Source organism: Papilio machaon, chromosome 7, assembly GCF_912999745.1.
Source record: "Papilio machaon chromosome 7, ilPapMach1.1, whole genome shotgun sequence".
NCBI lineage: Eukaryota > Metazoa > Arthropoda > Insecta > Lepidoptera > Papilionidae > Papilio > Papilio machaon.
The window spans coordinates 9,149,385-9,165,802 of record NC_059992.1 but is presented as its reverse complement, the minus strand read 5'-3'; the positions used below and the strand labels follow the sequence as shown (position 1 = coordinate 9,165,802).

General features: G+C 41.9%; 3 protein-coding genes across 3 annotated transcripts; 1 reads left to right on the top strand and 2 right to left on the bottom strand.

The window, feature by feature from the left end:
• Positions 1-4,331: 4,331 nt before the first annotated feature.
• On the bottom strand, positions 4,332-10,419 carry LOC106719373 (protein lethal(2)denticleless). The gene is made up of 4 exons (XM_014513709.2): positions 10,306-10,419; positions 10,047-10,225; positions 6,474-6,585; positions 4,332-6,398 (listed from the first exon to the last, which is right to left on the bottom strand). Exons 1-4 carry the CDS (start codon positions 10,346-10,348, stop codon positions 4,696-4,698), a joined length of 2,037 nt encoding a protein of 678 aa, XP_014369195.2. The 5' UTR covers positions 10,349-10,419; the 3' UTR covers positions 4,332-4,695.
• LOC106719524 (arrestin domain-containing protein 17-like) lies at positions 6,963-8,568 on the bottom strand. The gene has a single exon (XM_014513880.2). It carries the CDS (start codon positions 8,112-8,114, stop codon positions 7,107-7,109), a length of 1,008 nt encoding a protein of 335 aa, XP_014369366.2. The 5' UTR covers positions 8,115-8,568; the 3' UTR covers positions 6,963-7,106.
• A 509-nt stretch (positions 10,420-10,928) lies between the features above and the next one.
• LOC106719421 (transcriptional regulator ATRX homolog) lies at positions 10,929-13,579 on the top strand. Its single transcript, XM_014513759.2, has 2 exons — positions 10,929-11,065; positions 11,417-13,579. Exon 2 carries the CDS (start codon positions 11,421-11,423, stop codon positions 13,176-13,178), a length of 1,758 nt encoding a protein of 585 aa, XP_014369245.2. The 5' UTR covers positions 10,929-11,065; positions 11,417-11,420; the 3' UTR covers positions 13,179-13,579.
• The last annotated feature ends 2,839 nt before the right edge of the window (positions 13,580-16,418 follow it).

The following is a 16,418-nucleotide window of genomic DNA, read 5'->3' as shown; positions in this document are numbered from 1 at the left end:
GTACACGACGGGTTCGGGTCCCGCGGCACAACCTGCCTTAAACTACGTATCACAAGGCCTGGCGTAAATATTGTAATTATATGAAGTGGCACTTACCTACTCGATGCCCCGTTCACCGCCTGCAGGTGCCTGGTCACTCTGTCGGTGTCAGTCGAGTCAAGTAAGTCACTGTCATACAGTCTAAAGGCGCCAGCAATGCTGCACTCCTGATGCACCCGATGCACCGCTTCCCGTAAGCGCCCTATAGACGCGTCCTTTACCGAACCGAACGCGGAACCGTAAACTTAGCGACCCTGTACGCTAAATATAAGACACGTCCGATGAGCTATCCAACTGCCGACCACTTTTTATGCTGACTCGATGCGCTCTGTCGACTCACCCTTCCCCGCACAAGCCCCCCGCAGGCCCCGCGCCCGTCCGTAGCGGAGAGGGATTTCTAACTACCCGCTTGTGCGGGAGAATAAAAATGAGTCGACCTACCAACATAAAACCCGTATTGGTCAACCGCGAAATTCAAACAATGACGAGCTATAGTACATCTGTACCGAACAGTCCCCCGCCCCAGCCAGACGATATCTGGCTGCGTCTAAAACCGTAATTCGAAACCCAAAATTAAACGAGCTGGGGGAGAGTTGCCACTGCTCGCTTTACCACCAAGTGGCCTAATAAAATCTATGTGACCATCCAATTCGCTTTACCTGTTCCGCGAATAAATCCGTAATCCGTACCCGGTCGATCCGCGACCGTAAATGTTCCACCGACCGTATTTAAACAATGCATCCCTATGAACCCGAGTCCAAAACCGCGCGCGTGGTTACCTGTTTACTCCGAAGAGAACCGACGCGAACCTGAGCGGTGGACAGTGAAACCGTACTAAGCGATGAGATGCATTGCGATGGATAAGTGGAACGAATTATCGTTCCTGTGAAGATTTATTTATATGTGGTGTGGAGGGAAAGCTACCCTGATCACTTATCACCTGATGATCCGATCGATACGGTCGGCGACGCTCCAACCGAGGCCAGTCCAAGAAGTGGAGTGGCGAGCGAGCGCCGGCCGCACCAGGCTCCTGTGCCGCAGCTTGAGGGGCGCTACAAGAATCACGCGGCCCCCCGCCCGTGCTCACTGGTGAACCCTGTACACGTTGCCGTCCGTGGTTTGCCCTAAGCCGTGGTGGAGACCTAACATCACGGCGACCTGATGTCCGCTGCATAGCTCCAGACCACTGTTCCTCCGTATTTTTATTATGAACAGGGGAAGTTACATGCCCCGGAGTGGTTGGCGAGTGCGAGCCGTTGCGGTTTCCACACAGCAGGAGATGATGCCTACCTCCACACTGACCGCACGCACGAGTTGACTGGCAGTGCGAGACAAGGTGGTCCCCCAAGCAGCAATAACACCAAAACCGTTGGCGAGCAATACCGCGCCGAGCTTGCCAACGTAGTTCCCGGAACTTGGGGCAACCCGTAACACCGTGTCCTGTATCCCGACAATAACTGCAGTGAATGTCCTGTGCCTGTCTTACCGCTGCGTTAAACATCCGCGGCCTACTATGCGCCCAAACCGGTGGACGGTGTTCTTTACCCGCGGGCCTCGCTCTAGGAGCAACTACGAGAGGCTCTGGAGGAGGAGGAGGGACATTCTCTGTTCGACGACACTCATCCTCCAGGAATAAAATTAGGTTGTCAAAGCTGGGAAGATGAGTGGCGGAGTCCCCGCCGTATTCCAGTTCAAATCTATGTTGTAAATCGTATGGTAATTTGGAAAGAATTATGTGCAATAATAAAAACGACCACGTGGACACAGGTAAATCCAAACCCTTGAGACCGTTGACCGCTATTAACAAAGGATTTAGAAGTCGTGTGCGCAACGACTGCGTAACCGAAATCCTAGGTAGGCCTAGAATAGCAGCAACATGACTATCTGCTAATCGCCGAACATTCTGATACCTACGATTGAGTAAGTCCCGGGCGATATCATAATTACCGTCAACAAGACCTAAATGTTGGACAAGGCCCTTGGCCTCTCCCGTTAACGACGCCAACAAATAGGCAAGCTTCTGAGCAGGGGTCAAATCCCTACGACTGTGAACAATGCTTTCAAATAAATTGTTAAAAGCAACCCACTGTTCCAAGTCACCGTTAAATTGTGGCAAATCGAGCAGCGGCAATCTACTCATGAGCGCTGGTGACGCCTCCGACTCCGCAGCAACGCGCGCGTCAGCAGCGCTTGACCCCTTAAGGCAACCAACAGCCTGAATAATTTGATCAGCCAGGTCGTCGGCCTGATCAATGTCAGCATTAATCTTAGCCATGGCATCCGCTTCTAAGCCTAACTCTAGAATGCCACGGTACGCCGCATATAGATCCGCCATTTGATCGTCTAGAACCTGATATCTAGCCATAAGGGCCTGCGCACGGTCCTGCCTAGAAATATTCAAAACCGCTGAGCCGAGCCATCTCAGCACACCTGTTATCCTAGCGGTATATTTGCCGGCCATGATTAATAAAATGAAATTTCAAAAAAAAAAAAAAAAAATAAAATCGAAGGTAGAAAATTATCGATGCTTCCAGAAACCGCTTACTACAAATGGTCGTTAAAGGAAAAACAATCTAAATGGTGGGTAGATAATTCTCGCCTTAACCAAATGTATGAAACCCGTTACAAAGAATTACCTAATAAAAAAAAATAAAAAAAACAATAAAAAACAACCGTAATGAAAACCGACCAACTTAAATTATCGACGGTAACATAAAAACTACCAAAAGAAAAAAAATACTAAATTGAATTATTAACCGTAACATGAAAAAAAAAACAAATTAAAAAATCACCAAATTGAATTATACACCGTAACATAAACTACAAAAAAAACCGTTACGTAAAAAAGCCCTAATTTAAATATACTAGAAAAAACCGTGAAATTACTCAATTAAATATAAAACTACTGTGAAAGAACTCTAAATGAAGTAATCTAAACTATACGAAATCAATAAACGGAACCCTAATGGCCGATTAATATTACGTAGCAATCGTACAATAAAGAATTATCATAAACGACCTGATTAAAAACCTACCTAATTGTACGACGTAATATATTGTAATATTCCGTTGTATTCCGTTATATTCCGCGCGAGAAGGACGCTACAATATTTCGCCAAGCAATGTAAATACGTACCCGAAAAACACGTAACCCGAATATAACCACGCGGTTATAACCTACGTGTTAACCGAACCACGCTCTGCTACCATCGAATTGTGCCGTACACGACGGGTTCGGGTCCCGCGGCACAACCTGCCTTAAACTACGTATCACAAGGCCTGGCGTAAATATTGTAATTATATGAAGTGGCACTTACCTACTCGATGCCCCGTTCACCGCCTGCAGGTGCCTGGTCACTCTGTCGGTGTCAGTCGAGTCAAGTAAGTCACTGTCATACAGTCTAAAGGCGCCAGCAATGCTGCACTCCTGATGCACCCGATGCACCGCTTCCCGTAAGCGCCCTATAGACGCGTCCTTTACCGAACCGAACGCGGAACCGTAAACTTAGCGACCCTGTACGCTAAATATAAGACACGTCCGATGAGCTATCCAACTGCCGACCACTTTTTATGCTGACTCGATGCGCTCTGTCGACTCACCCTTCCCCGCACAAGCCCCCCGCAGGCCCCGCGCCCGTCCGTAGCGGAGAGGGATTTCTAACTACCCGCTTGTGCGGGAGAATAAAAATGAGTCGACCTACCAACATAAAACCCGTATTGGTCAACCGCGAAATTCAAACAATGACGAGCTATAGTACATCTGTACCGAACATGTTGTCATGGAAACTTAGATACTGTTGTTATTTATTGAAAAACATACAAAGAGGATTTATTATAATTACAACACTAGATGTCGCCCGCGACTCCGTCCGCGCGGAATTAAAAAACCTATGTGTTCCGCCAGATTATGTTTCGTATCCATACCAAATTTCATCCAGATTTGTTGAGACGTTGTTGAGATACATTCAAACAAACATACATCTACACATTCACATTTATTATATTAGTTAGATTAAATAAACATCGCCTCACTCACGTGGACTTGTCTTCGGTCGGCTATCGGCAGGTAGATAATTGTTGCTAAGATAACTGCGGAAACAAAGCAGATACGCGACATGTGACAGGTGACAACATGCCGCACTGACGTCATAACTTGTCATGATAACAATGAAACAGCGGCGACAGGTTTGTACGACATTTATTACTTTTATACAATACATTACATTTTATTGAAAAGTGACAATTACGAAAGTCATAATTATTTAACACATTCACTGCGTACATTAAAGTTATAGTAAATTCATTGCAACTGAAAGATACATGATTCTGAAACACAATCATTGTAATTTGTGAACACAATAATGGTTCTTCAAAAAATTGACACTCGGTGTGATACCACCTCGGCCTCGGCCTCGGCCTCGCAACTTCTAAAATGAAATTCTTCTCCTCTCTTGTGCTAATATAAATTAGAAACTATTTCTCTTAAAACACTAATTCAGTCCAATCACAATAGTAATTAATTTATCTTAATTAGATAAATGCAAGTCTGCAGCAGTCGCGGTGATGTTTGATTGCGGGCGAGTCTCTCTCTCTCTCTCTCTCTCTCTCACTCTCTATCTCTCACTCTCACTCTCTATCTCTCACTACGACATGTATTTACGAGCTTTGTTTGGAGCCACTTTTGACATTTCTGAGCGCGTTGTCAACATTGAAATATGTAAACAATGTCCTGGCGCCGCCCGACTTTGTCTTGGGGGTTTTGTCGGCGTTGGAGTTCCTGCGGGCGGGCGCGGGGGGTGCGGTGGGTGCTGCGGGGGGCGCGGAGTCGCCGGCGGGGGGTGCGGGGGGCGCGTCGGGCGGGTCCGCTCGGCCCCGCTTCTCGCGTGCGATGCGCGTGAGCCAGTCTGTGGTGACGCGCCTCTTCTTGGCGGGTGACATGAGACGCAGATGCGGCGCCTCGCCGCTCGCGACGAAGTCCGGCAAGTTCTTGGTGGGCGTCGTGAACGTTATGATCCTCAGCTTGGCCGGCGACGTGCGCTCGGCGAAGCGCCGCGGCGGAGACGTACACTCGTGCGTGTCCGACATCTCGGGACTCGGCACACGGCTCCGCTTCGCTTGGTAATTCTTCGTCGGAGTCATGAACGAGGTTCCTGGCGCGGGGGGCAGGTAGCTCCAGTGGGGCTCGAGAGGGTCCCCGGCGCGGGGGGTCGGGGACGACTCCCGATCCCCGGCGTCCGGCCGCGCGGAGGCGTCCAGCCTCAGCCGCTTCACTAGCACCTCGGCCTCGTCGGTTTCGGAGCGTTTGGAGCCGTTCATGAGATCGGTGAGACACCTCTTGGTCCTCCTGGGGAGGTCGGCGGGCGGCCTGTGGGGGCGCTTGGCGGCGGAGGAGGAGGAGCCGGGCGTGGCGACGTGTTTCCGTTTGAGGGAGCTGGGCGTGCGGTCTCCGGGCCCCCACTTGGGCAGCGTGGCGAGGTCGGTGCGGGGGACGAGCTCCGCGCGACCCCCGAGGTCGGGGCGGTCGGGGGGGAACTCGGGGAGGAACTCGGGGCCGATGCGCCAGATCTTGTGGCGGGCGTCGTCGCTGCAGGTGACGATCTTGGTGTCGCCGCGCTGGCACCAGGCGGCGCAGGTGACCTCGGCGCGATGTCCGGCCAACTTGACGACGGGCTCGGAGCACTTGACGTTCCAGATGTAGGCGTGCGTGTCGCTGCTGCCGCTGACGAGATAGAGGCCGTCGGGGCTGAGGCCGGCCTTGATGTAGAAGGTGCCGTTCTCGTGGCCGCTGTAGCGCTGCTCGGGCACTGCGCTGTAGGTGGCCACGTTGAAGCAGTAGATGACGTTGTCCATGCAGCTGGCGTAGAGCCGCACGCGGGACTCGTCGATCACCAGGTTGGTGTATCCGTTCTTGGCGGAGTTGCCGCAGTAAGGTATGGAGTGCTTGGGCAGCGGCTCCCTCTTGTAGATGTTGTAGTTCTTGCGGAGGTCCCACACCTTGATGTTGCCGTCGCACTCTCCGCAGGAGAGCAGCGTGAGGTCGTCCTGGAAGACGAGACCGGTGATGCTGATGGCGCGGTTCGTGTCCAGCCGGTTTCGTTTCCCGTGGGAGCCGGGAGTCTTAGGAGTGAAACTGGAATGACAGTTCATGAGACAGTTGTCCGGTTTCAGTATGACGTTGGGTTGATTGTTGGTGCGAATGTCCCATAACAATATATGACCGTCTCTGGCGCCGGTGGCGAACACTGAAGGGGTTCCCGGAGGGAAAACTGCAGTTTTGACAGATCTCGTGTGATTCGAAAAAACTAGGACTCTTTTCGGTGCTCCTTCCGCTAGATCCCAAAGGCTTGCTGTGTGATCTCCTGCAAAAAATGTTATTATTTATAATCAAATGTTAGGTTTCAAGTATGAATGAGTGAGGGCGCGAGTCCACGTACCGGACACGGTGACGAAGCTCATGTGCGAGGGCGCCCAGGCGAGGTCGAAGACGGCGTTGTTGTGGCACTGAAAGCCGTCCAGGCAGCTCGCCGCCCGCGTGCTCGACGTGTCCTGGTGACACGACATCTCAGTCTTACTGATGCAATTAAGACAAGAGAAAACATAGGGGAAGTCGTATCAAAAATTATCTTTTTCAATTTTCCAAATTATAAACGCAAGCGCGCTACTAGACGATAGACTAATTATTCTTATCAAAGTTTCTACTTTTTAGCAATAAATACTGACGTCTACAAAATATTTCACATGCATATACTGAAGAGGATTTTGTAGATAAATAATGACGAAATCATCGCTGTATCAATGCCGATATCGACTTAATGAAATTCCTGAGACTTCAGAAAATTTCAGTTTTCAAAAAAAATTCTGTTTGCTAATTACATTTTATCAAATGTAACGTCATAGTTTATGATCCGCCAAGACGAAGTAGAGTCGTTACGATAATGAAGAGATGGGTGTTCTAATAGTAGAAATAAATACACATAATTAATAATAAATTAGATTTTAATCATTTAATGGCACATTATTGATGTCTATGTCATAAATATGTCACCGTAAGGTTTAGGTTAATTTGCCTATTCCTTGTGATCCTTATCGTCGTCGGGCATCACCTCCCAGTAGGAGGGCGGCGGGGTGGCTGCACACCCGCGACCGCCCTGCCCCACCTGCTCCACCTGCCCCACCTGCAGCGGCATCAGGAGCACGCAGTTAAAGTGCGGGAAGGGCAGCTCCACGGTCATCTGCACGAAATAGTCCCTAGCCACGATGCCGGAGAAATCGAGGGACCTGATGTCAGCGGGCACGTCTAGCAGCAGCCTCATAGCCTGACTCTCGCCGCACGCTACCGAGCCCGTCTTGCACTCCGCGTGCGGCACGTCCCGCGACACATTCACAGTTTTCGCTTTTGTCGTGAACTTGAGAACTTCTACGATCTTAGTTTCGACGGCCTTCACCGTTGTGTTGGAGTCGTTCTTAACTTCATATTCGAGCTCCAGCTTGTCCCCGGGAGCGACGACAGACTTGGCTACGCCGGCTTTCATGGTGATCGTGTTGCTCTTGCGAGAAAATAGTTGCGATAGTTTTTTCTGCTTTCCGTATATAATGGGATCCAGAGGAAGTCTCGGAGTGATGCCGGACTCGACTTCGATCTCTTTCTTGTACATCTTAGCGAACTTCAAAAAGCCCGGTCTTTTGAACTTAATGCGTATATGATATTGGATGTTGCAACTAATGGCGTACTGTATGTTACTGCTCGAGTGCCGAAACGTCGGCGGTATGTTTTCAGGTAATTCGAAGTTGAAAGGAATATCATATGAGCCCGTGGGGATGACATTCATGTCAGATTCCGTCACTACGTTTTTGAGGTCCAGGTAATCCTCGCTGCTGCAGTGAGTGAACTCTTTGCTTTTGTCATTATGTTTCTCCTTTATTCTCAAAATTCCTTTTCCTTTTAGAGAAACATATATTTCAGTGAAAGTGGTCTCTACATCAAGTGCATATCTTATAACTCCATGAACTTTACCTCCGGCTACGAATACCCCGTTATGGGATTTGTGTAAGTTTATTTCGCAAAATATACCCATTTCTGGAAAGCGAACTTTGTTTGAACTTCCCTGCTTGAATCCTTTAGTATATATGCTTCTCTTATGTACTCACGACGGTCGCTTGTTTCTGTCGACTCTGTTTTGATCTGCACGCAGTTGCACAGTTGTATGCAGTACTGTGTTTAGTTTTTTTACGATCACTATATGTCACAGATCACATAACTAAAACACACGAATGTAATAATAAGGGTAAATTGGATGGAACCACATAAGTTATTTCTTAAGGAACTGAATACATCAAGAGTAGAGCGGTCAAGAACATCTCCTACACACAAGTGTATTCCTCAATGTGCAAACTCCAATTGTATATGTGAGAGGCGTGGTTCCCACTGATATATATATACCTAACGCACACAGACACAGTGCTCAAGAGGTTTTAGATGGTGAGTTAGTTAATATCCAATCTTATCTATGTACATTTGTGTGTGTTTATTTATTTCACAACAAATATTAATGTATACAAAATGACATCATATTTTTCAATAATTTTGACAAAAGATTATCATATTTTTCTAGATAGAGACGTAAATAAAGTCTTTTTCAATTATATGCCTTAAACAAACAATGATTAGAGGTGTTAAACTCTAATGATTCGGGCAGCTGATAACAATATTATCAATGTTCCAAATGCTGATAAATGCTAAAACAATCACATACATATGTCCAATGTTGGCACAGACTAGTTTTGAGCCCATTGGGGTCCCTTCACCAGGGTTAGTGGGACTGGTATTATTTCGCAGATGCGGACCGTCACTCACTCATATTCTATTAGTTAAAGATAATTTCTCACAAAAGTTTGAATAATTTAATATCTGATAAATCTGATTAATGATTAGGTAAAATAATTTGGTTTATTCTAAATCATTTTAATCAACAACTTATATTCTGAAAGACTAAATCTTTACTTTTCTGTTGAATAAAGGTTCATTACAAACTAAACTGATGACTATTCTTCTTAACATATATACTTAAATCATGTCCGTCTGTAATAAATTAATGATTTCAGCCTAAGAAAGATAATTGTTCAGATAGGTTTGTCGTAATTTCTCATTTCTACTGAATTTTACAATAAAACTGTAATACATTAAATTAGATAAAGAAGTATATATGTGGAGTAAAACATGAAGGTATCATGTCAAAGTGTTCAATGTCGTGATTTGATTGTGTCTAGGGAATTTACAAAAATAAGTAATTAAAAATAAAGGTGTTAATATTAATAAATATTTCATTGTTTGTTCTGAATAATACTAAACTACTGAACCAATATAAAAAAATTCTATACAAAGCTTTTCTCTCAGTGAACATAAAAAAACTTATTAACAATCAGTTGTAAACTTCAAAACACATTTGTATAACAAGTTCAAGAGGCCAATATATCTCTTCTCCTGGCTCCCTTTTTTGGTAATAATGATATGGTAGGATGAAAAGTGGATTTGGTGGATACCTAAGATCTGTGCATCATCTATGTATTTTTTTTATTTGTCATTGTTGTGTGTTATTTACTGTTATTATAAAATATGTTATCATGTAAACTATAATGTAAAGTGAGTATAGTGTCAAATTGGTTGTATACTGTAAGGATGCTAAATACGACACATCTGCATATTACGATATCTGTGGGCAGTAGTCACATCTTTATTTTAGCTTGTATATCAAGCTATTTCACATTCCAGCTTGCATGTTCTCCACCTTTTATCATTGAAAAAATCTAAATAGATGATGTATTCTGGACCAAGCTAAAAGCACTGATGTCACTATCAAGACAACTTAATAATATTGTAAGCAAAGGCTCTGCTGCAAAAACAAAGGGCAACGAGGGCGACGGGGGCCAAGCACCGCCCATTAACATACTAATGCACTTATAGAACATGCAGAGTCTAGCCGTTATATAGATTAACGTAAAAATAATACCTGAATAACAACTCTCCCATCTTCATTAGCAAGAGCAAGAATGTGTTCGTAACCGCCGGCTTCTGCGAATCGGCATGCGAAAATAGGTGGGTCTTGTTCCGCACTCAACGCACCGTAAAACGACTCCTCGTAGTTCACAACCAGGCGCTTAAGTATATTATCGTAGTTGAAACGGCAAACTATAATAAAAAAAACAAACCTTTCTTCTACAATGTTCCACATAAATATGCTTTACCCTTAAATTATTGTAAACACTTACATATGCCAAGCTGACGATCTATTATGTTCTGCACGTCGTTCATACTGTTTTTTTTAGAAACTCATTGCAATAAACATACAAATTATTATTTGGTTACTGCAGGTTAATGTTATTTAGGAATTTAGGAAACATAAAAAGCCAATTTTACCCGCAAAAATTAGAAATGACATTGACAACAACTAACACCAAAGAGTAAATAAACAGCAGGCTAGCGAAACTTCGAACAAAATTATTTTGCTTATTTTGTATGGAACTTTGGCGGTGTTTTCATGGCAGAATTCCATCATCACTATAATTATTATTATTATTATTACTATTACTATTATTATAGCTTACTTATTTTTTTGTACACATACATAACGCACTCTAGTGCGTCAACAGAAAATGAATTGAATCTTTGTGTTGATCTGATTTAGGATTATTTAGTGTTAAAGTAAAGATGTTATAAATCAAAAATTTGTTGACTGTCGTTTGTTTACTTTATAAAAAAAATAGTAATTTATAAACTAAATCTAAATAAAAAAATAAGCGTTTTTTATTTACAGGAACTCGATCAAAATAGTAAAAAATTGGTACGTTATTTTAATAACAACGGCAACATTACTGCCTACTTTTCCTCTGCGGCGAGTTTACTACTAATTTTGATTTTGTATTGTATTCATGTATCGCTTAAACTTCATAAAAAGTATTTGTTAATTTACTTAAATGGATAAGTTTGTCAAGTGCAAATTGCATTATCGGTACCTGTATTTGCAATAAGGTAATTATTAAGACGTCGATTCGTCATTAGAAGTGTTGAATGGTTCGGCGTGGATTTATACGTAATTTTTAACGATGCTGTGTATATATTTTATAAGATATAAATCTGCAAAGATGTTATTTTCAGGGAAATTTAACCTTTTTAATGTTTAAATGATTAGAAAACGCAAACAATAACCGTGAAAATGTTTTCACATAACTGCCGTGGTTAGAGTTGTCAAACATCTAAAGATTTTACAATTTTTTTAAAGATTACATTTATTTTTAATAGATACTAACTTACCTTTTACTCTTGGAAACCTTTTAAAATATCGAAGTATAGTAAAATACAATGGTAATACAAACATTACAGGTGTATGGAATGTGAAAACGATGGATTTGGTGATTTCGAGGCAGCGGCCAATGGGGGTGTCGGCATCGAGCGGGAGCGACATGGTGGTGCGCGCGAACTGCAACTGGATGTCGCCGCTGCAGTGCCTACTGCACCTGATCAGAAGTCATTGCGTCTCGGCATGGAACCAGCTCAAGAAAACGGCTACTGGAAACTTAAGCCCTCTGACAATCCCTTTATGAACAACATGGAGGAGATCTCTTACTGGGTGCACACAAAACGTGCACCTTGCCTGTACACATATGACAAAACCAATAACAAGCCTAAAGAACAAGCACATTGCTCAAAGTATAACTCAAAAATTAAAGCAGTTAAAGAAGTGCCTTCTCCTAGGAAGAAAAATAAGAGAAAACTGGTGCTTATTGATCAAGACTCTGTCTCTACTGAGAAAGAACAAAGTGCATTCTATTTCACAACAGATACTCAGCTGCAAGTTGCCAAAACCAATGTCAAAGCAAGCTCTAATGGGTCAGATGAAGACTTTGTTGTGAAAAAATCGTCAACAGCGGTTAAGCCAAAAAGAATGAGACTACAGAAAAAAAACAAAATGGATTTTGAAAAAAAGAATAAAATGGTGACATCAACACCAAAAGTAACAGCTCTGAGGCGTAGTCTTAGGAAGTTGCAAAAATCCTTAAATGACAATCAACTGGATAGTACAATTAAGGTGATTAATAAAACATTACCTTTAGAACCTTTGCCAACCTCACAAATATCACCAGAAAATCAAGCACCTAAAATCCCAGAAGATGAGACTAAAACGATTGCCCATGATGTAACAATGGAGGAGCAACCCTCCAACAATTCTAATGAAAAATCAAAGGTTGGGGTACTTAATGGCAAATTAGAAGATGTCAGCGATGTGTCTGGTTTTACTGCTAATTATATACGTTCCACCAAAACGCATTTAACAAAGACTCCCAGGAATATGAGAAGTAAACTCAACAGAACTTTTATCAAGGAATCACAAGAGAGCCCTCAGAAACAAGAAAGCAAGACAGTTGTATGTGTAAATAAGTCTGTCAATACTGGGCCTCAGGATTCTGCCATCCTGAACTACAGCACAGACTCATCTCAGAATGTCATTAACTTGGTCACTTCGAAGCAGAATTCAAAAGTCACAAGAGTAAGTCGCTCAACCTCCTTGTTGAAATTTATGAATCCCAAGCAAACCGATAATAAGCAGGCTGAATGCAGTGACAAAGAAGTCAGCAATGTTAATGAAACAGTACACTCAAATGGCACCTCAAGGTATCCAAAGCGACAAAGGAATTGTAATCCTGAGGGCAAATCTCCTATCAAAGTTAATAATTCCAGAAGTGCTACGGATAGACGAAAGCGTATGTGTAAAAAGCAAAGTGAATTTACAAACTCTGATCGCAAAGAAAACTCAGAAGAAGAGATTGTATCCCGAACAAGAAGCGGTCGTAAGATAAACCAGAGAGCGGGACAAACCGATAACTCTGTTCTTGTTCTTAGCAACTCCACGGAACAATTAAGTTCAATGGCTGCGGTGAACGTGGCCGGAACCACGGAGTCACATATATTGGACAATTCAACCAAGAAAAAACGACAAAGTGGCAGATGTACTCAGTTAAAAAAGTCTGCAGGTGAAAATAGACAGTTATTAAAACGGGACTCTAGGGACAAGAGTGGGTTTACTGCGTGCTTCTCCGATAGTGATGATGACTTTGAATCAAAGCAGCGGAAGTTTTTCTGTTAGAGTGGAATGGTGTCCGTGCTAGCATTTGACTATTTTTCTGATATTGTCAATATAAAATGTTGTGTAGAAGCTAATTCAATTATACTTGCCACATTGTTATATATTTTATATATAGTTGGGCGTTATGCAATGCTTTAGCAGTGAAAGTGTAGCCAACAACTTGCTGGACACGAAGGCTCCATACACAGCGGTGGATGGCAAACATGTTGCAGAGATTTGCAAAGTTTCTGTAAAGTGAGAGGACATTGTTTTATTCTATATTCTTTATATAAATGCTGTGAGATCTTTGCTGGGCATCTAATAGGAATTTGATATGTCTCGCTTTAGTGTAAACACAAAATTTGCCATGTTTGTAAAATTAATACTCATGCAATATAACAATACATATAAAAACATAAAGTTAATATATAAAAATGTAAGTTTTGAAAGTTTTTAGTAAATAAATGCATATTGTAAAAAAATTTTGAGAATGAATCAAATCACTGGGGATATTTAGATAGGGTTTTGTATTTATTTCTAGAGTTACTGCGTTTGCGACAAAAATTAGCGCGTAGCATTTGCTTGTCACACAAATGAAATTTGTGATCTAAATTGTATTATAAAGTGCCATTCTAACTACAAATGTAACCAGCATATTGTATTTGTGACTAAATACTTAAGTTGTCTTAGTTGAGAGTTCAATGTGTTTATTGAATTCTAAAACTGTGTCTTACGGTTTTTGTATTAAATTTTAATGTATAATATTGCTTATAAAATTTCATAGTAAAGGTAATGTTATCTTTTTAATGTGTGATTTTATTTAGTTGACTTATCACAGGCACACTGTCTGCGGGTTCATTTATAATATTTAAATATAAATTAACTTGCTGTATTTGTTATTAATATTTGTCATGTTTCATTTCACCCTATAAACGACTATTTATTTGTGCATTAAAATTAAATTTTGTCCATTTTTGAATTGGGAGCACAAGATTTGTACAAGAATTAATGTTATATTTAAGCAGAAACTATATAACTCGAGCATGACAGTCAAACATAATCCAGAGAACAGCAGATTACTAGAGAATCACATGAGTTTGAAAATTCTTTTGTAAATTGTGGTACAAAAATGTGTTCAAATTGAATCGATTTTCATATGGAAATTTGGTAAATTACGTTAAAGCCTAGATACAATATAATTGGAAGAAGGACATTAAAAACTTTAAGAGACATCTATCTTAGAAAATCAAAAGTAACTACAATTGTGATCGACAAATTGCCCAAACATAATTGTGCTATCTAACAAAAGATGGCGTTGCATGATTTTTTTTAATGACTACTTTCCGTCAATAGGTGTCACCGCCTGATTTTAAAATTAATCTTATATGTACCTTTATGTGTATTTATTTTGCGTTTTAACTACCATATCAGTTTTGAGAATTAAAATAAAATAATAGAGTTAAAAAACAAACCATGAATTACCCGTAAACTTTCTAAGCTTATAAACAATAATATCGATTTGTATAATTATTTGATCATGTCAACTAATATTATTATTTTTCGTAACTACATTTTTTACTCCTGTCTATGTACATTCTCATCGAACACAATATACATTATATTAAAATACACGCGTTACAATTACAATTATTATTTCGTATGAGATATTTGCATTGCTGGGTGTTGCCAAAAGGTTTTTGATTTACAATTCAAAGTAAAGTACAATAAGTACACTAGAAATGTCAACAAGTCAATAAGATTATTCCAGTCGGGCGCGTCTGCAAAGTGGCAGAATGCACCTTGATGCCTTTGACTTCTCGCCGAATGCTGAGTGGCCGAGTGACGTGTGTGGGAACCTGTCATTGACGCGAGAACCCCTTTCCCACCAAAAGTGCAAAATGTTGGACAGATGACAGATGCAAGTTTTTCTAGTGAAAGCCATACAATTAGATTAAAATATTCGACTTAACTTTTAACTAGCAAATAGCAGGTAATAAAATTGAGTGGTTTAAATTACCTATGTTTTATTTTTAAATCAATAAGTCTTACGTTGCTAAAATTACCCTCAAATCGACACTTCGGAGGTAACGCGACGTCTCCGGCTTCAGTAAAAAGCGCTGCAACAATATTTGTTCAAGCTCCGTAACATTGACAGACGCCACCTTTGTGCGTATCGCGAGATATTTTTGTTTGTTAATATTTTTATTGTAACACGATATCCCCGCCCCGGTGCTTTAACTTATATTATTTTACGTTACTTTTCTGGAAAATTAAATCAAAACATACTTAATTAATTTATTCATTGGTAATTTCTATCCTCTTCATTCAGAAGCAATTTATACAAGTTTATTTGAAACAGAAAACTTGTTAATTATTAGGTATGTATGTACCTATAGGTAGGTATTTATTTCTCTGAATGATATCGTAAAGTTAGCGTGTCGTGTCGTGTAACGCGGCTTGCGATCATTTGGTTGTTTGTACAACTGTTGCGAGTTACATTCTCATTAGCTTTTTAGCTTTCGGTAAGATGATATAATGTTAGAAGTGAGACACGAGTATCACTACGTGCATAAGATATATTTTTGTTTTCTTAAACAGATGAGAAGGCTTTTGTCAGTTTTATTTAAGAAAAGTTTAATTTTTGAAAGGTGCTCAAATCCTAAACGATTCCATATTATGCTCACACTAATATACGAATCCCATAATAGTACTGAACAGTTACATAACAGACTATACTTGTTGGTGACAACAATGGATAATAAAAGGTGAGTGACTGAAGGCGCGCGACCGCGGCACAACCTGCTGCAGCACCGGCGACAGCGGCGGGGAGAGTGTTGTTGTGAACAGAAAGAGCATCCGAAAGCCTTCACAATTAGTATTTTCTAAATAATGGCATAATAGTGTATCGGGTAACCCTATCGGAACGGGCGGCGGGTCACGGGGGCTCGGGGGGCAGCAACCCGACACCGCGCGGGCTTTGGACGCGTTTGTTTTTTTGTCAAAGGCCAGCGCCGCTCCTCCTGGCTTAATCAAATCCCCGGTCGCGGAAACATTTTGACAGCATCCCTCCCCCCGCCTCGTATCTTCCCGCCCCGCACCGCAAGGTGGACGAGATGATTGATGCTGTGATACCTTAATTAGCGGCGTTCTCTTGTCAAACCTTGGATGCTAGAGATAAATGTTTGATAGATGGATGACAATAGTCGCTCTTTACAACACTTTTGTCTTTGTCAGATTAACTATTCACATAACAATATTAAA

Excerpts from the sequence above, each read along its gene's own strand:
- LOC106719524 (XM_014513880.2), bottom strand. The coding sequence starts at position 8,114 with ATGGGTATATTTTGCGAAATAAACTTACACAAATCCCATAACGGGGTA.
- LOC106719373 (XM_014513709.2), bottom strand. The coding sequence starts at position 10,348 with ATGAACGACGTGCAGAACATAATAGATCGTCAGCTTGGCATAT. Across the intron at positions 10,226-10,305 it reads AGATCGTCAGCTTGGCATAT|TTTGCCGTTTCAACTACGAT; the intron begins GTAAGTGTTTAC and ends TTTTTATTATAG. Across the intron at positions 6,586-10,046 it reads ATGGGAGAGTTGTTATTCAG|GACACGTCGAGCACGCGGGC; the intron begins GTATTATTTTTA and ends TCGTGTCACCAG.
- LOC106719421 (XM_014513759.2), top strand. The coding sequence starts at position 11,421 with ATGGAATGTGAAAACGATGGATTTGGTGATTTCGAGGCAGCGGCCAAT.